Below are 20,060 nucleotides of genomic sequence, written 5' to 3' on the forward strand. Positions count from 1 at the left end.
TTTCTTGTATCTCTCCGTGAAGGAGGTGTGTTGTCTCATCTCCTCCTACTGATTCAAAATATATTTTTAGAAGGCCGACGTGTTTCCATTGGCTCGAAAGCTCAAGAAACTCCGCCGCTTTCGCCGGCTGCGAACCAATGGACCACCATGTTTCTCTTCGTCTTCTTGTTATGAGTAACTCTACAAAAAGAAATTCTTCGGTTAACGTACTAGCTTCTTTGATTAGAATCCACATGATGGAAACGTATCGATGATTCGTTAGATTTGAAAGTTGGCACGTGTACATATAGGTACGATACATAAGTACATGTGAAACAAAATTTAATTGGGGAATTAATTAATTTCAAATTAAGAGACCATTAATTTTTCAAGTGTCATTTTTCATATTTTTTGTTTAGAAAAACATCGCATCGATTTCGAGAATAACTGGTCTTTTTTTTGAAATAATAATCTTTATATTTAATTCCAATTGCTATTTAATCTTATTCATATATTTATATATTTATTATTATATTATTAATAATTTATTCTTGTTGATGACAAGTATTTTTGTTTAATCTTGTTCAGAAAGAAAAACGACACACTTAAGAAATAGCAAACTGTGATGCAAAATATCCTTTTAGAAATAACATCACGTACGCAGGATGTTAACCAGGTGGTTATCTCGAGGAAGACCCTGGTGGAAGAGTCGGCGGTGTCATTCATACATTAAGAAAACATACTCGAAACTAATATTAACTGTGTGTTGGCAACATCCGAGAGGATCGTATTAACGAGCTCTTAGAGCAAGATCACAGAAAGAATGCCATATGGTTGCAGCTGCTGGCGCACAACGTTGTTGGTAGAACGAGATTGTCTGTTTTCTATTTTTGCAGTGAACAACACGATATGTGAATAAAAGTGAACGAAAGAGATTGCACTGTTATTTCGATCTGTGTATATGACAGCTAATTTTGCTGAGTGATGGTAAATAATCTTTAGTGTAACTAAATTTTAATCTTCCTCTACAGAAATTTATTTGACTTCAACACCGAAAGAAAATGCAAATTGTTTTCCGTTTAATATTTCCAACTTTAACTTGTTCAAAAATTTTGGAATTTAAAGTACAGCTTATACAGGAGCAAGTTATTCTTACTATTTAAAAAAAATTTTTTTTTTCAATCAATAATATTCTTGATTATATGATTTTCTTTTTTACTAATATATGTAAGAATTTCTCCGTATAACATGTTTTTTCACGTCATTTTTTTTCGTTCTCCTAAAATCGTACAAGTTAGACAGATTTAAATTTACATATGCCAGTAAGCACGCGTGACACGTGACCGAGGAATTCATCCTAATGAGCGTGGAACGAAGGGGTGTCATCTCGGTGGACACTTTTTCCTTTTTCCTTTGCTCCTGGACAGTTCAGCCCGAGGGTGTTGTCAAGACGGCAAATATGTTGACAGGTCATTCAACATCTTTCTCGCCTTAGTCTCGCCTTGGTAGGGGCGAAGAAGTTCCGAGACGCGATGTTACACCTTCAAATATCCAAATCGACACTTTTGTCTTATATAAATAATATAATATAATTAAAATATAAATAATATAAAATATATTTAATATAAAAATAATCATTTCTTTGCCTTTTCTTTTCACGATTAAAAAAAAATGGGAAATTGCAAGGATGCGACACGCAAACACTATGGCTTATTTCTACCAAATTTTCGTTAAGAAAACGTCGCTTATACAATGTTACTTCGAAATGACGCGTGTTACATACAACTTATAAATCAAATATGAATATTCATCTACAAAAAAGAATAAATTAGATAGCGTGTAATTTTGCAAGATTTTTGACACTCGCAAATTTATCATTTGTTTCGTCCGTATACACTTCGTTTAATTCGCTTTATATATATTATATATATATATATATAACATGATCGAAGCATGAAAAAGTGAAATGTCAATAGGCTTGTCTAAATATCTTGTCAAAATATGTGGAGCGAATTGAGCTGTTGACTCAATGATTTGGAATATTTGCGATGCCACACTGCACGACCAATTTTCTTTGGTACCTTGGAAAATTCATTATCGGTTTCACCGGGATACTATTTTTTTACGTCGGCTTCTTGAAAGAAAAGTAAGCGTTTCTCAACATATGGGACCGGAACAAACCAAAACGACGAATAATGATGTCAGAAATAATCCTGTTTTTATCCGACAGTGGAAAAAGTTGTGTGTGCGGCGCCAGAATGAGAGAATTACTGAGGCAGGAAAACGAAAAGTGAGTCATCCTGGTCATACACGCGTGTCTTCCTAAAGGGCTTTTATTTTAGTAAAACACTTTATTTCTTATGGATGTATGTCATGCAATTTAAAAATTTAATAAGCATACCGAAAAGTATCGAAAATCATATATTCGGTAACGGTATTATGAGACGATGAATGCTTCTCGTCTGACCATTTTGATTATCATAATTAAGACATTATCAAAATTAATAATACACAATTATTAATTTCTATGTATTAGACGATCGGACAGATGCGGATGTGCAAAAGGGTAAGTCGATAAAATTCCTTAGCGTTTTCTCAATTTAACAGATTATAAAATATTAGTATTAAAGAAATAAGGATAATTTAGAGTTTTGTATCAAATTTTAATCAATTGTATAAATTTTTCAATACACATACTTATAATTTTTCTTTCTTATTATATTATTTTACTTTTGAGAATTTCTTGTATTCTACAAATTAAAAAATAAAATTAAAAATTAAAAAATAAAGTCTTGCCATTATTAAAATAACATTGTTATTTAAATTTTCATGTACAATGCAGGATGCAAAATACACGTTATCCGTGTGGATGCAACAGGCCAATGTAAGTTTTTATTATAATGCTCTTCAGTTAATTTGCATTAAACGTATGTTTTAATGTATAACACATTCTTAATCATATTACTGTGTATAACTATAATCGATTATTTAAATTCTATAATTTTTTAACAGTTCGCAAGATGATGAATGTATTGGATCAGTGATTTCAAATGAATATAATAGAGGCAATTGTGCAAGAAGTCATTGCTGCATCAGAAGAAATTCAAATTAAGAAAAGAAAAACGGTAACGACAATCTTTTGTGATGTGTATTATTGTAACATCTCTCCTCTAAAGCAGGTAATCACTTGCTCCTTTATTTTCTAGGGGAACACTTTTACGATTCGTTTAATCATCGTCAATCATTAATCATGCGTCAAAGAATAAATATAGAAAATTATACGAAAACAAAATAGAAAATTATTTACAATTTAAAATTCTATTTATACATTTTTTTATTGTTGATTATAAAAAAATACTTGTCTTAATTATATACAGATCTAGCTTTGAAAAAAAATAATTGTATCCTAAAGAAATATTTTAAAAGTAAAAGTATAAAAAAGTAAAAGTTACATTATTCATCATTATATCACAGCCAAAGATTAATTGTACACATCGTGGGGCATGAATCGTGTTGCCATTACATATATTGCCATCATGCGTTATCATGCCATTAAGCGCGATAGACAACGGGTTACGAGTAACTCTGTACGTATAATTGGCAACTGGCAGTTTAGAGATTCTATGAATAAATTCGACATACTGCAAGAGTGACACGCCCGGTCGCACGCTCCGAAAATCTGAAACTCGATTAATACGCGTCCCATCTGTAGGTGAAGAGTCTATAAGTAGATCTTGCGCGGGCAGAACGTCAGTCATATTCATATATTATTTATACTGACCTGACTAGAGACACCTCCTCGTTGCTAACGAGATGGTGGATATGCTTGGCCTAACCGATGCATGTATAATATATGTTTTCAATCACGTGAATCAGGATTCTTTTGGCAGGTCTATATATATTTATTTCGAATAAAACAAAGTATAAAGTAAAATTTAAAAAAAGATACATGTTTGCAATAATTAACCGTTTCATTTTACATTCTTACTGTCATCGCAAATATCTCACATACAGGGTACCTCTTTTATTTATTTTGTACTTTTTCCTGCAATCAAAAGTTATGCTATATATTATATTTTAAATAATGCAATATATTAATATATATATATATATATATTAATAATTAAATAATATATTATTTTTAAAATAATATTTCTTGAAATAAAAAAACCTATGAAAAAGGTTGAAGATAAAATCAAATATCGATGAAAGTAATATCTCTTGCTCGTAATCTTACGTACTTTTGATGTATATGCATATCTCGAATCTCTTCGTGATCTTTTCGCACTAATCTACGTGAGATCTCTCTGAATGGCACGCTTTGTGAGAGAGGATGAACGTCGCAGCTGCGTCTCTTTCGCTTCGTATTTTGCGCGCATTCCGATGAAATAAAACGAGATGAGTAAGGGTGGCGGTCCGAGACAAGAAGAAATATTTCGAAACGGGAAGATGTTAAATGAGCGAACTGTCCGACTGTCACTCTGCCTAGTACCTAGTTTCTCTGTGCTTCACGAAAATGTGAGTTGAAACGATTCCATGAATACGTCGTAAGTTTCCGTCGAAAATACACATGTAACATTTCTTCGTATTATGAAACTCTTTTTCGATATATTTATTTTTTTACATATATTTTAAGTACATCTATGTATTGTAACATACATCTAATAATCAATTAGATAATTTGTGATATCACATATTTGGCCATTTTGGAAACATTCCTTGATCCATTTACATTTAACGATTTTTACAGATGTTAAGTCATATGTTTGCAAATTTTTCAAAGTATCATCATCGTTATCCTCTATAAAGACATGGGTAACGGAATCATCGATATTGTCTTTAATCATACCTGACATGAAACGGAATTTAAATTTAGCACAACACGATTGGTTTTCGAAGAATCCAATTATATCTCTAAACAGTGAATAAGACGACGCATTCCCGTCGAATAATTCCTCGTCCATTTCTTTTCCTTGCTCGACGGTAAACTGATCCGTAAGCTGAAGATGATTTATGCAAAATTAGATTGGTACGATAATGTGAAATTATTTTTAGCGACAAATATTTTGAGGATGATAAAAATTACCGGTTTTCCAATCTTGTCGAAAGAACGCATCAAAGTCTCTTCATCCGCGTCAACAATAAAATTATCATAATATTCGTCATAATTTTCAGCGAGTCGATGCTTAGTCATATTTCGGCTACATAATAATTCCCATGGCAAAAAGTCACCTAATGAAGCCCAATTTGATTGATTAGTAATGCGTTTAAACCAATCCAATGTTACAACATCGTATTTTCCACTATTTACTACTTCCTTCCCTCGTATCTGGAAAAAAAATAATTTACGTTTTTCTGGTGAAAAAATCTCATAATTTCTTAGAATTCTTTTTTCATAATTTAAATTTATGAAGAATTTTGAAAAAAAATATCATTTATTCAGATTTTTAAATATTTTTTTAGAAAATTATAGAATAAAAATCTCAGAATATTTTACGTTTAAACATATGAAAAATTTTTACAAAATTCATTTACGATAAAAATATAAAATGTCCCTGCATTACTCAGAATATTTAATATTTATTAAATTCGGAAATTTTTATGACAAATTCTGAGAATATTTTTTATTAGAATATTCAAGACATTATCAAGCTGCGCGATAATAACCACTTACCGTTCTATCATTACCTACTATCACGCAGAAAGTTGTATTCATTGGATTCTGAACAATTCTTGCCCTATGCTGCTGCAATGTTTTCTCAATTTCCTCCTTCGTCAATTCATCGGTACCATTTATTACACAAATTTCCTTTCCATCCAATAGTCGCGTAAGCAGTTCTATTCGATCGTTGTATTTATAAAGCTCAATTAATTTATTTCGACTTATTGTCTTTTGTAATTTAGGTACCGGTGTCTCATCCACATCGTCTAAAGTAGCTTCCCGTTTTGTTAACTTTTGGATCATTCCCTTGTCCTATGTTAATAGTTGAATTATTATAAATTGTAAGCGTTATAAAATAAGTAATAGTTACTTTTGCGTTGCATATAACTATCATCTAACAATGTATATACGTACTTTGACTAATAACAAAAGTTCGGAAGTAGTGCACGGACTGTACCATGGCTTATCCTCCCTGATATCTACAACTCTAGGAAATCGCAAACTGTATCCAATCGGATATTCTTTACTGCGTATCATTTCGGTCGCTCGTATTGTCAAGATTACAGAATTTTCCGGACGGATCCACACATCCGGCTGTTTTCCCTATATAAATATAATTTAATTTTATTATTAATTAATAATTTTATTATTAATTAATAATTTTATTATTAAATTAAATTATTATGATTATTAAATAAAATGCGTTTATTGAAGTAAACAACACTGTAAAATGTAACGAGAAAAATAAAACTAATTTAAAGTTATGTATTAATGTATTAAATAATATCGAGAAAACATCTGAGAGTACATATAAAATAATAATTACCTTAGGACCCGTGATATTTTCAGGGCATTCTTTAATCCAATGTGATGCAAATTTCGTTTGAAGATTACGCAACATTTGATTTCCTATTCCACTGCTTACGGATACTACAGCGAGAAAGCGCGATGGATTTTCTTCTCTATTACTTGTTGGAGCGGCAACGCCCATCATAAAGCTTTTAATTATTCCGGTATATTTGCCCTCTCCGTAATAACCACCAAGTATAATCAAGTCTACATCTTGTACCAAATTGTCAGAATACTGCAAAGAGATAGATTTCTTAATTGTCACTTTTAGATTTCATCCATAGTATATTACACGTTGATTATAGATCATAGATTAAACCTATTTTTTGCATATTTTTTTCACGAAAATTAAATGAAAGGACGTTATATGTATATGTTTTTAATACACAAATTTTCAATGTTTTATTCGTTAAAAATAATCTTTATCGTAAATTAATTTTCTTTTGAGAATTGTAATGACAAAAATTAATGTGTTTTACCTCTGCTTTAATCTTATAACAACCGCCTCCATTTCGGACATTTGGTTTATATTTCATATCATGTTTCTTTATAACAAGCCCTTCTTCTTTATTACGAAGACATTCATTAAATGCCTCTATTAATTGCTCCCTTACAGAGAAAGATATATAATGTGATACATTTATTTAATCAAAATTACGTGACATATATGTATGTATATATATATATATATATATACATATACATATATATACATATACATATATATAAAAGAGAAAAATGAAATAAATATTATAAAAACTATTTATACATATTAATTTAAGTCCAACAGAAGCTACAGACATTTTTTCTCGGAAGAAAAGTAATTTTACAGTTACGGAAAGGTTTAATTAAAAAATAAAAAATTAATTTAGAATATTCAATAATTTTTAAACAATATACTTTTCGTATGATATGAAGTAATATCCTACCTATTTGAAATTAAAGTATATGGACATACAATTAAAGAACCTTCTTGTTCGGTGAATATATCATCGAGCAGTTTTAATCGATCTTTATAAGGCACATCAACAAGTAAAATGTTATTATGTAAAATAACATCGAATGCGACGAAACATGGTTGATGATGACTGTTTGCTGACAAATTCTTGACATCGAAATTCATACCTTTCGTGCCAAATTTGCCTTTCTCTTTATGCCAACCCATTAATTCTCCGTCCAATATAAAAGAATGACAATTTGGATTTAAACGCCGTGTAAATATACTGGTCAAGAAACCTACATATGTGCGCGAATGTTATTACATTTTTAAAAATGGATTTTATATATATATATATATATATATATATATATATATATATATACACATATGTGCATACAGGTCGTCTACTCAAATCTTGTAAAATAATTCCTTGAAAATTTCCTGATTTTCCAAGCATTTTTATTCAAATTCTAATTTTTTTGTGCTAAATTTATGAATTAAATTGAAAAAAATTGAATAACTTTCATATAAAATGAGCATTTCTTTACTTGCATAAAATTTCACTTTTTTATTAATTAAAAATATGTATTGTATATTCAAAATTTGATTATTTTATTTTATTATTAAGACATTTAATATGTAAACAATAATTGATTTTATGATATATTTTAAACGCATAATTTACTTGACTTGCTGTTTACGAGAGCAAAGTTATCAAAGAGAAAATGTTTTAAAAAATTTCTTGAATTTCAACAAAATTCTATAAAAATTTTTTTATTTTCCCAGGTATAAAAGAAATCCTTGAGAATACTAAGTTTTCCAAGAAATAAACACCCTGATAATAAATTACGATATAAATTTACGTATATTATTCTACCAAATATATATAGCAATTGAAGAAAATTACATAAACAACCCAAGTTTTATCTACTTTTAACATATCATACCCGAAGATCCAGTTTCTCCATATCCAGAATTTTTTGTAATATCGTATCCTCTACGTGTAAAATATTTAAATTTTCCATCTTTCATATGAAGTTGCGACCTTTCGCCATCATATTTAGTTTGTACATAGTACAAATCATTATCCTGAAATAACTTTTCAATATTCTCGATGTCACATCTCTCTAGGAGCATCGGTTTGAAATGCGAAAATATTTGTATACCGCAGTTTATTTTCGTCCTAGGATCATGCAATTGGTTGCAAATCTCACGCAAATCATTCGTCACAAGAAACTTTTCATTCGCATCTTGATGATAAACTTGAAAAAAAACAAAAAAAAAAACGAATCGATTAATCTTTACGATTATTGCGACATATGTATTTTACTGAAAAATTACGAACTGTACAATATCCTTTTTGTTCCTATGCCAAGTCGTAGATCCTTAAGTACAATTCGCGTTACCCATTTCATTTCGAATCCCGTGATTTGTCGGAAAAGTACTCTAAACGTTTCAATTTTTTGTTGCATTGTCGCGTTTTGCTTCGATATATCATCGAGAAATATATTCATGCGTGCGATTGTAAAGCCAGTATTTGTTTTGGGTAATCTTTTACCTAATACCCAGTAAGCTCGGTCAGCAAAATCATTTCCTACAAATTTGCCTAGCGTAGGTTCTCTAAAATATAACATTTTTACATTTTTGATAAAATTAAAAGAGAATAGATTAAATTTTGTAATTTATTGTGTGTATATATGTGTGTGTGTGTGTGTGTGTGTGTGTGTGTGTGTGTGCGTGTGTGTGTGTGTGTGTGTGTGTTGGAGACTAATATTTTAGAAAAAATATTTTATTCTAAATTCAAGATTTCCGATATATGTATTAAACGCATAATTTATATTATATAATCATCTAATCACGCAGTCATGATACTGACCGATAATTTGCCAGCTTCTTATAATTATCGCTATTTTTCATAAAACCATATACATTAGCGTAAAGTCTTGCCAATGAAGCTTGTTTCAGATTATGTGGTCCACGCTCTCGTTCAAGATGAGGTAATATTAATCTTAATATTGGATATAACGAAACATCCTAAGAGAGACAAAATTGAACTAAATTATTATATATAATTATTAGCCGTTCAACTATTTTAAAAGAGATTTTACGATATTTATTTTACAAGATATTACAATTCAAGAGAGAATAATCTTGAAAATTGATTCTTATTTCTTATTTTCTGACAATCTAATATGATTACAGATGTAATCAGAAATTATTATACATAAGTTTTAATAATATTTTTTATCACAATTAGAATCTTTTCAATAGAATTTTTAATACTTTTTTTAAATTTCCTACACAAATTCTTGTATCATAATTATATTTTCTCCTTTTATTATAATAATGGCATAATTACATACCAATTCAGAATTATCAGTTTTCAATTTGTTGCCAATATTTCGACAATTATCGATAAATGTTTGCAAGATTTGCTCTTTCTTTTTTATTCCTTGCGCCTTGACAACATTTTCCAAAACGTCACATAATTGTTTAAATTCAATTTTATTGTCTAAATTAGTAGCCATTATCCTAAAGAAAAATCTTTAAGTCAGCTAGACTTTGATATGGCATACATGTTTTAAGATTTGCATGAAAAAGTATACATTGTTACAATATAATCACATGTAGCAATAATAAAAATATGTTGAAAAATATTGTAAACTAGAAAAAAGATGGAATATTTTAGGTGTATTCTTGTATATATTATAAAATTTAATATATGTCATATATTAAATTTTTATTATAAATATATCAATTTTTTTACTTAATGTTATAATATTAATAAAAGATAGAAATATAAATATAACAGAAGTATATACTAAATATAGTATATCAAGTACATAGGAATTCTATATCACATTTGGGTGACTTACGTGTACATTTTTTATTCAAATCGTGATATAATTTTCGAGATACATTCTAGCAAGAAGATGGTTTTCGGATTGCAGATAGATAAGATGTAAATTGAAAGCTGCTTCTCTTTTTAAGTCCAAAAGATTTGCATGCTGTTTAACTAAATCTCCTGGATCTTCTTCTAGGACTAATTTATAAAAGTGAATTGCAGATGGTAATAAACCAATTTGATGAAATGCTCGCGCCATGTTGTAGTAGGTTTCCTGTTTACCATCTTTACCACGTAGTTGCATATATTTTTTGAAAAAGGCGAATGCTAAAGAAAAAAAAGTTTCTTTGAAAAAATATATATTACAATCGTATATATTATTATATTACGTGTACATTAATGTAAACTAAACATTATTTTTAATGTTCCTATCATATTAATTGAAATATAATAATAAATATTTTGTTAGTCTCTGTACACAATTTTAAAAAATTATGGCAATCTTTATTTTCCTATATTTTATATACGCATGCGTGCGTGCACGAATAGAGCTTTTTACCTTGAATTACAAGTTGATTTTTCTTAGCTGACATTTTTTGACAAGCCATTTGTAATTGTGTAACACCTATTAACAATGCCAACAATGCACTAGGTGCTACCTTGAAAAGGGAAATGTAACCGTTCAATGCATATTTATACGTTCCTGAGACAAGACAGTTATTCGCATGCATGATATGCACATACGAAAATACATCTTCTCTTCCAAGTAATCGCATGATAAATCTGTTATGTCTCAAATCTTGGGCTCTTTGAATAATTATATTTAATAAATTCCACGAGTTGGATCTTTGACAGACACGTACGATGTCTCGCACGATATTGTATCCGTAGAACGAATCTTCATTATGTATGCAAGAAATTAAACATAAGAACATTAGATGGTGATTTCTCTTTTTAAATCTATTTGTTGTCAATGTGGTGAAACATATTCTTTGAAGGAAACCAAACTTTTTTAATTTATATGCTAACTTGCACATTTGTAGAAAAAGTTGAAATTCAGTTCTTTCACTCGGTTTTGTATTAGCAGCAAATACTGGCGCGTTTTCATCCTCTAATGTTTCTCCAGATGCTAAACGACGAAGTTTTAAACTCTCAATGCGTTGTCTAACACCCGTTGGCCGTGCCAGTGAGTTCAATTCAATCCTCCTCCTGATATTAACACAATGTCTTGAAAGAAGCAACATTCCCGACGAAAAATATTCTTCGTATCTTCCAACTTTATAAAGTAATAACGTTCTTTGATATATAACATCAGGATCTAATGTGTCAGTTTCAGGATCTTGATAGAGAACTTCTATCGCTTTATCATAACATTCTGCTTCTCTGTAAAGATTAGCTAGAGCTATTCTTGCGCCTAAATGCTGTGGTGATAATTTTCGGACAATTTCGTAAGATTTTATAGCTTTATCCTTGTCATTGCAACCGATCCAACATTCTGCGTGTCTTAGCCAAACTGCGGCCAAACTAAAATTCGTACTTTCAACTAATGGATTCAATAAAACTAATGCACGTTGAAATTCTTTCTTGTCCATTAGTGCTTCTGCCAAATCTAGAAAAAGATCTCCAGAAATTTCTGGATTCTCATGTGTGTAAAATTTAGGTAAAAGTTCGTCAGATATCTGAATGTAACCCAATTCAATCAGAGTTATAAGAAATTTCGCTTTCAAATCGACAACTACATTATCTGGTACATCACAAGACACTATTTCGTCAGTATTTTGGCTTTTTATTGGAGACATAGCTTTTCTTTTTGAATTATTCAATTTTTCTTCCTCTTCAGACTTTACACTGTTAATTTTTTCTCTTTCTGTTTCTTTATTATCTTTATATCGTATCTGAATATCTGTATATTTGACTAGTATATCTAAACATCTATTAAACTGTTTCAGTGCTATTAACACTTCAGTCATGATATTAACCTCTTCTAATGTAATGAAATCAGGACATTTAACAAAAATGGTCTCCATTGCCTCTAATGCTTGTTCATAGTTATTTTCTTGCATATAATATTTGGCTAATATTTTTGCATATTTCAATATATATTCACCATCGTCGGCTTCCAATTGATGAATTAATCTTGTGTATCCTCGCAAGTATGCTCTTTTATCTCCATTCTGTTCTTGGAGTTGTGCTCGTATCTCATATAAACTTATGTCTTTTGGACTCGCTTGAATAGCTTTAGAATAACATGTTATCGCTTGTTTTATATCACCACTGTCTAGTGACATGTTAGCTAATCTTATCCACTGGTCAGCATCTTTAGGACTAAGATGTGCAGCAATTAGAGAAAATTGTAAGGATTTTTCTGGTTGATCAGTTTCATATATCATAGCTAATGTCTGAAACGGTTCTGGAGCGCTTGGTACTTGTCTGAAGAAATGATCAGCGAATATTTAATATTCTTAATTAGTCTTTGTAATGTAAAATTTAGAAATGTATTATCAGTATAATACATATTATTATTAATATAATAAATTAGAAGAACTTGCCTAATAATTTCCATACATATTGTGGTTGCTAAGTCTACTTCTCCTTTGGCAAATCTTAAATTTGCTTCACCCATAAGTCCTTGTAAAACTGGTGGCAGAATACGTCTTTTCTTTCTCTGACGCACCTGTTGTACATTATTTGTTTTGGATGTTTTTTGTTCTGTACTCTTTTGTACAATAACACGATCCATTTCAATATTCTTTCTAAAAATAGGATATAATGTCGTAGAATATAATTTCATAATTTATTGCTATATGTCTTTTGAATCATACCTGGAGTTATCAGTTTCTACTGTTTCTACATCTATATCCTGATCCATTCTTGATGAATATTCACTAAATGTTAACTCTCCATTTAAAAACTGTTTTGTCAATCGATCTTCCTCATCTGCAGTTAGCGACATATCCTGATCTTCTGTATCCATAACATCCTTGTTAGAACTACACGATGGAGAAGGTGTATAATTTGGATTAACATCTTTAACTTCTTGTATTTGTAATGCTTTAGCTTCAACAAATTCATTGATGTCCACATCCATCGAATTAATAGCATTTTCATCCAATTCTTCAATTATCACTGGTGCTACAGTATTATTATCATTAATAACTAAACTGTCATCAACAGTCGATTTTTTAAGTTCCATATTCATTGCAATTTCTTTGACCATTTCCATCTTGATAGTTGGTTTGCTTGCATCATATTCCATTATTTACTATATGTTTCATCAAATTTATGTGATAAATTTATAATATTGCATAAGTGTGTAAATTGTGAACTATATTTAACTGCAATATTATTATACATTTTGTTATTGCTACATATGATACATAAAGGGATCAGAATAATAAATTTAAAAGCAAATAAAAATACATTTTGCTACAATTTTTTTACTCACCATAGAATTGTTGTAAATTAACGAAACGAATTATATACAAATTTGATTAGTCGCCAAGTGTAAGAACTCAAAATCGTTTAGCACAATAATGTAACTCTTCTGTATAAAACTTTTCCTTTCTTTTCTTTTTTCATTGAATATTTATGCACGTGTTGAAGTTCGAAACATTTATCACAATAATGCAAAATTTTTTTGAAACATTAACAAAAATCTTAAAAATGCCTTTGCACGTAAAGAAGTTTCATGTTTCAAAAGCCTTCACAAAATATGCACTAAAAAAACCTCCCTTCCATAAAGTATAAAAGATTTCTTGAATATCCAAGTACGTAATCCCTGAAACCGATACGCCCTCTGTGGACATAAAAACGTGGACATTGAACTACATAGCCAAGTCCACGAATGTTCTCAATGGATAACATATAATGCGCACAGTTTTGGTTGCGATCCGTGCTATGTCCACAAAATTTATTAACACATTTTGCTTATTCACTTTCACCTAAAAATAATTTGTTATTTCTCCACACTGACAATAATTTAATTTTAATATCAAATAATCATGTAAAAATTGTCAATATTCTAATTTTGCCAATAATATCTTGATTTTTGGTAATTCTTTTTCATTTATTAAACGCTATTTTTACATTCTACATTTTACAAATTAGAACTTATTTGACAAGCATTTTAATTTATATAGCTAAGCTAAAGCATTAGAGCTAAAAAAAAGGTTCCCGCTAAATATTTAATCGTATAAATTTTTCTATTACTAATAAAAAAGTTGATGCGAGACACTTTCTGTAACAACTAATCTTGATTTGAAAAGAAAAGGAAAATTACTTATCAAAATTAATTAACCGAGATCATTGTTGCAAGAGACTCTTATATAATATATGAATACATAATTATAATATTATTTTATTTTATTTAATTATTGTAATTCTATTCATCAGTTGACTCATTTAATTCATCTATTTGTCGCTTTGAATTTACTATTTTAAAAGCAGGAAGATTGATATATTAATTTCCAGAAAAGAAACTTTAATAATTAATGTTAATTAATGCCGATAATGCAATTGACATACTCGTACGCGATTAATAATATGTGTCTTTTAATCTCCTCGAAAGTTCAATTTTTATTAATAAAATATTTTACATAAATATCGGCAACATACTTCACGAGCAATAATGTATTTTAAAACGCTCGAAAATTCGCTTCTGAGTTATTAGGAAAACATATTTCGCAAAAAAGGTATCGTTCTTCCCGTAGATTTTAGCGATACCTTCTTTGCCAAATATGTTTTCCTATTCATTCAGAAACAAATTTTCGAGCGTTTTAAAATACATTACTGCTCCTGAAGTACATTGTCGATATTTATATAACATCTTTTATTAACAAAAATTGAACCTTCGAGAAGATTAGAAGACACATATTATTAATCGCGTACGAGTATGTCAATTGCATTATCGGCATTAATTAACAGTAATTATTAAAGTTTCTTTTCTGGAAATTAATATATCAATCTTCCTGCTTTTAAAATAGTAAATTCAAAGCGACAAATAGATGAATTAAATGAGTCAACTGATGAATAGAATTACAATAATTAAATAAAATAAAATAATATTATAATTATGTATTCATATATTATACAAGAGTCTCTTGCAACAATGATCTCGGTTAATTAATTTGTGATAACTAATTTTCCTTTTTTTTTTCAAATCATGATTACAGTTGTTGCAGAAAGTGTCTTGCATCAACTTTTTTATTAATAATACAAGAAATTATAAGATTAAATATTATTAAATAAATTGTTTGCTCCTAAAAAAGAAAGAGAGAGGGAGAGAGAGAGAGAGAGAGAGAGAGAGAGAGAGAGAGAGAGAGAGAGAGAGAGAGAGAGAGAATATAATTCATCGTTGTGTTTTCTCAATTTTTAATGTTATATATATATATAATTGTTAATGCTAAATATGTATATAAGAAACATATCTCTACATTTATTTAAATACAAAACATATAATCCAACATATTATATTCTTCTATAGTAACTTTATATATATATATATAAATACATATTAATAATTTTATTTTATTTTATGTTATTTTATTATTATAATATTATTCATCAGTTTAACACGTTTAATACGTCTATTTAGTTTATTTTAACAACAGAATATGTTTGACACTAATTTCGGCTAAAAAAACTTTATTAATTACTGTTAATTAATGCCGATTATGCAATTGGCATATTTGTACGCGATTAGTAGTATTTAATTCTAAACTTTGTAATATTTTAATTTAGAATATACTCATATTTTTGTGCGGTCGATATCAATATCAACCGGCGAATGTCGCGGGGTTGTGCGCGCTTCGGTGGGCGAAACGCCCCGACCGATCGATCTATGCCAGGGCGTATCGATTCGGATATGGATTCGCGGGTGGATCGTGGTTGGCGGCTTCTCGCGGGACGCGGTTTCGTCAGCTCGTTCGAGTGGCCGACAAGATGGCCGGGAACGGAAAGGACCGCTTTGCTCGAGGCTCGTAGAGCGCTTGGATATGATTAAAAAATGAGCGCTCTGCCCATTGTCCGGCTGGTGTTTGCCGGACGGCAGCTTCCAGCGGGTGTTAGCCGGGTAACGAAGGCGCGAGGTGGTTTCGTTACGCGTATTATGGCCAGTATTTGACCACGTATTATATTTTTTCAGCCAGTTGGACCTACCTTTGTTGCTCCTGGCTATAGTTATTTTAACTCGATTTCTACGAGCTAAGAATTGAGGAAGAAAAATAACTTTTTCTACTGCCGGTAATAATTATCACCGGCAAATAAGACGACTTATATTCATTTAGGATTGTATGATATTATAATACAATCGTTTTTTAATGCGTACCATTAGTCGTCAAAAGTTGCAAAAGATATATAACAAATATAATCATCTATATACCGAAAAAAATTGTACTCTAAATGTAGACTTTATAAGCCTTCTTAATAGATATTCTTAATAAATAAGAATAATATTTTACGTGATATATTTTAAAACAACTTATTTATAATGAAATTAAAACTATTAAGTATATATTAAAATATTATATATATTTAACTTGTTAAAATTTTAATAAATAGCAAATGTCCATTTGTAAAATTGCTTTTTATTGTTATTGGAATTCATAATCTCAAATATTAAATAATATAATAATAAGAAAATTTTCTATTCAGAATATAAGTATATTCTTACTTGCTAAGAATATCTGAAAGTACTCTTTAGAAGATTTCTCTCTTAAACTAATTGTAAGAAGATCTTGTCAATATTTATTTTAAAGAAATGTATTATAAAGTTAAATGAAATATTCTTAAGCTGAGAATATAATTTTTTCGGTGTATGTAAAATATATTATAATAGCATGCATATCAATCCCTCTGTCGGCGGGTCATTAAACATTTGTATCTTTAAAATTGTTTTATAAAAATCAAATATATATAATTAAAATAAATATTTCATGTATGTCTTGCAAAAAACTGGAATAAATCATATAATTTTATTTTTTTAAATATTTTTTTGTTTTTTTCTTCCAATTTTAATATACAAATGGTATATCTATTTTAACAAAAGTTAAAAAAAAAGTAAATGAAAAATGTAATATAAAATTTTCTCTTGGAATACGTACAAAAAGAAATTTTTTTATAATTTAAAATTGACCCAGAGTACGGCATGCATGCATTCCGCCGTCCGAGGGTTAAAGCAACGAATTTATCTACAATCTACATCTTTATCTATAAGTCTATTAATCTACATCTACAAATCTCTACACAAATCCGTTGCTTTAAAATATAATAAAAGCTTTTTATCACTCACCGACACTGATGCGCAACAGCGGAGTTGTTGATATTGAATCTATACGTTGTCTGTAACATACAAATATAAAATATAAATTATAGCAGCGCTTAAAATAATTAATATTCAAGAAGTTATTATTATATATACTCGTCAAATTATTATTATGTACTCATCAAATTTTATATTCAATGCGTACAATAATAAGCAGATATATAAATATCGAATAATTATATAATTAAAAAAAGGAACTATTTTTTAAATAAATAAACTTTTATAAGATTGATGTAAAAGTCTTTATCTCTGAGTTTCTCTTGTTGAAATCAATCAACTAAATAAACTGAATTAAATCATATACGTGATTTATAATAATTAATCTACAAATAATAATATACAAATTATATTTACCCTGGGGTTGCTCCGCCGATGCAGGATGCCTCTCCTAGGCCTCCTCCTCCTCTCAGATTGTAAGGGACGTCAGGAACTATTGTTTTATACGCGCGATATACTTTTTTTAATTTGCTGAAACGGCAGAAAAATAAAATCGCGCAATATTTTAAACCGTACGAAAGTAAAAACGCGCGATAGTTGGGACGGCACTTCCGCACTTTTACGCGCGATACTTTGACGGCACTCCCGAATTTCGAAACGATCGAAAATCCCATTTCATCACGCACGAGAATCATATTTGAAGTCGACAAGTCGGGCGCGATCAAACTCCGAGCAAGAGTTAAGTCCGAATCGGAAGAGGACGGAAGATCGAGGGAATCGATCGCGAATGGGGTCTCTATACTGAACATACGTTCTACGCGGCCGGCATTCGCCTCAGCCGCAATACTGAGGCGTGTAAACGTTGTTGCCCGGTAAGAAAAGACGATTGAAAAAATGCAAATTAAACGCCGATAATCGACATCCATTTGGCAACATCTTCCTCAATCAATCATTTTTCACTGGAAAGCAACGCTGAGAGAATCCCAGTTAGTCGGCATCAAATACGATTCCCGACAACATAATTTCGTGATCGAAATCAGGAAATATGAACGAAAACACACAAACGACCGCGATCGCGATGAAGCCGAGAACCGAGAGCCAAGAGCCGAGACGAATGTCAAAAACAATAGCGCGCTATATGTCACCAAGGTCGAATGTTATTATTTTATTTCGGAGTCATTTTAGACGTACTTTAACACGTTAAGATTTATCGTAATATTATTACGTATATTATCGTCGCGAGAAACGTATACGGCGCGCTCGACCTCGAGGTGACCGAACGCGAGGCGCACGTGCCGGCGCCGGCGCCGACATCGGAGTAAAAACACGTGCGCACACTATGCCCGCCGGAGTATGAATGAATGACTCATGGCTGTCGCTAATCACGTACGCCGTACGCGCCGGGCTCCCCTCTCTTACTATGGAATGCGTGACGTCAAAGACAAGGTCGAGTATGCTCATTCTCTCTCTCTCTCTCTCTCTCTCTCTCTCTCTCTCTCTCTCTCTCTCTCTCTCTCTCTCTCTCTCTCTCTCTCTCTCTCTCTCTCTCTCTCTCTCTCTCTCTCTCTCTCTCTCTCTCTCTCTCTCTCTCTCTCTCTCCCTCTCTCTCTTTCTCCTCGCGCCAAACAATAACAAATACGCACTATACTATGTGATATAATTATAACGCGCTGAAATATGTACAATCAAATGATTCTAAAATACATATAAAATTCCTTAACTAAAATAATATTATTATTCGATTTAATGCGATATATTTAAAATACATGAAACGCGATTACGAAATTTGTAAAATACTTCAACGAAAGCAATCTTATAACATTTGCCATATAACTGTTTAACGATTTCTTTATTATATTCGTTGAAAATTATATCAATGACGTGAACAATAATTTGTAAAAATGATAGAAATTTATATTATAGATAAACACATATATTTATAGACGTATAATAATTAAATATGAATTAATAATGAAAAATATAAATTTACTGCCTGTACTTATTACATTTACTATATATGTATAACTCTATGTAATTATAGAAATTTGTCACATTATATTAAATAAATATTCTCTCTTTCATCGTAACTATTTAATTATTCCTATATATTGTTTTAATCCGTCAGAGAAAGTAAAAGAGAGAACGAGAGAAAAAACCAGAGATATTCTATCATTTTATTCTATCACTGAAAATTAATTTATTAAATACAATTTATTAATTTTTTAATATTTGTTTATTATAAAAAATTTTTTATTAGATGTTCGCCTGTTTTTATTACAGCTTATTCTATTTAATTTATTCGATTAAAATATGAATTTTTGTTGAACTTTCGAGGAGATTAAAAGAAACATATTATTAATCGCATACAAGGATGTCAATTGCATAATCGGCATTAATTAACAGTAATTAATAAAGTTTCATTTTCCGAGATTAATATATCGAACGTCTTGCCATTAAAATTGTAAATTCAAAGCGACAAATCGATGAATTAAATAAATTAAACTTCCACTTTGCATTTTATTAGTTT

The 20,060-nt window shown here is 30.0% G+C and overlaps 3 protein-coding genes across 5 annotated transcripts; 1 reads left to right on the top strand and 2 right to left on the bottom strand.

Moving 5' to 3' along the window:
* The first annotated feature begins 982 nt into the window (after positions 1-982).
* Positions 983-3,351, top strand: LOC140674923 (uncharacterized). Of its 2 annotated transcripts, XM_072908874.1 has the most exons (6): positions 983-2,125; positions 2,210-2,269; positions 2,516-2,545; positions 2,822-2,863; positions 2,992-3,104; positions 3,186-3,351. In XM_072908874.1, the coding sequence occupies exons 1-5, from the start codon at positions 2,028-2,030 to the stop codon at positions 3,089-3,091; spliced, it is 330 nt and encodes a 109-aa protein (XP_072764975.1). In that variant the 5' UTR covers positions 983-2,027; the 3' UTR covers positions 3,092-3,104; positions 3,186-3,351. The 2 variants fall into 2 exon arrangements, with proteins under 2 accessions (XP_072764975.1, XP_072764974.1); XM_072908873.1 differs by having other exon boundaries at positions 2,992-3,351.
* A 99-nt stretch (positions 3,352-3,450) lies between these two features.
* On the bottom strand, positions 3,451-10,445 carry Dnalig4 (DNA ligase 4). 2 transcript variants are annotated; one of them, XM_072908868.1, is made up of 14 exons: positions 10,307-10,445; positions 9,794-9,962; positions 9,307-9,464; positions 8,776-9,050; positions 8,378-8,692; positions 7,420-7,726; positions 6,970-7,099; positions 6,468-6,725; positions 6,056-6,244; positions 5,654-5,953; positions 5,066-5,308; positions 4,221-4,979; positions 3,761-4,024; positions 3,452-3,685 (listed from the first exon to the last, which is right to left on the bottom strand). In XM_072908868.1, exons 1-12 carry the CDS (start codon positions 10,312-10,314, stop codon positions 4,641-4,643), a joined length of 2,691 nt encoding a protein of 896 aa, XP_072764969.1. In that variant the 5' UTR covers positions 10,315-10,445; the 3' UTR covers positions 3,452-3,685; positions 3,761-4,024; positions 4,221-4,640. The 2 variants fall into 2 exon arrangements, with proteins under 2 accessions (XP_072764967.1, XP_072764969.1); XM_072908866.1 differs by having other exon boundaries at positions 3,451-4,024.
* On the bottom strand, positions 10,303-14,044 carry LOC140674917 (general transcription factor 3C polypeptide 3). The gene is made up of 5 exons (XM_072908865.1): positions 13,721-14,044; positions 13,098-13,610; positions 12,825-13,028; positions 10,835-12,705; positions 10,303-10,602 (listed from the first exon to the last, which is right to left on the bottom strand). The coding sequence occupies exons 2-5, from the start codon at positions 13,529-13,531 to the stop codon at positions 10,322-10,324; spliced, it is 2,790 nt and encodes a 929-aa protein (XP_072764966.1). The 5' UTR covers positions 13,532-13,610; positions 13,721-14,044; the 3' UTR covers positions 10,303-10,321.
* Between the last annotated feature and the right edge of the window lie 6,016 nt (positions 14,045-20,060).

This window comes from Anoplolepis gracilipes, chromosome 16 (assembly GCF_047496725.1).
Source record: "Anoplolepis gracilipes chromosome 16, ASM4749672v1, whole genome shotgun sequence".
NCBI classification, from domain to species: domain Eukaryota; kingdom Metazoa; phylum Arthropoda; class Insecta; order Hymenoptera; family Formicidae; genus Anoplolepis; species Anoplolepis gracilipes.

What these genes read in the sequence shown, in the direction of transcription:
- LOC140674923 (XM_072908873.1), top strand. Translation starts at nt 2,028, where the DNA reads ATGCCACACTGCACGACCAATTTTCTTTGGTACCTTGGAAAATTCATT. An exon ending in GTCGGCTTCTTGAAAGAAAA is followed by an intron (nt 2,126 to 2,209) that starts GTAAGCGTTTCT and finishes TTTATCCGACAG; the next exon opens with TGGAAAAAGTTGTGTGTGCG. An exon ending in TGTGGATGCAACAGGCCAAT is followed by an intron (nt 2,864 to 2,991) that starts GTAAGTTTTTAT and finishes ATTTTTTAACAG; the next exon opens with TTCGCAAGATGATGAATGTA.
- Dnalig4 (XM_072908866.1), bottom strand. An exon ending in AACAAAAAGGATATTGTACA is followed by an intron (nt 8,693 to 8,775) that starts GTTCGTAATTTT and finishes TTTTTTTTCAAG; the next exon opens with TTTATCATCAAGATGCGAAT. An exon ending in AAAATATCACGGGTCCTAAG is followed by an intron (nt 6,245 to 6,467) that starts GTAATTATTATT and finishes ATATTTATATAG; the next exon opens with GGAAAACAGCCGGATGTGTG.
- LOC140674917 (XM_072908865.1), bottom strand. Translation starts at nt 13,531, where the DNA reads ATGGAATATGATGCAAGCAAACCAACTATCAAGATGGAAATGGTCAAA. An exon ending in ATATGTATGGAAATTATTAG is followed by an intron (nt 12,706 to 12,824) that starts GCAAGTTCTTCT and finishes TCATTTCTTCAG; the next exon opens with ACAAGTACCAAGCGCTCCAG. An exon ending in AAATCAACTTGTAATTCAAG is followed by an intron (nt 10,603 to 10,834) that starts GTAAAAAGCTCT and finishes TTTTTTCTTTAG; the next exon opens with CATTCGCCTTTTTCAAAAAA.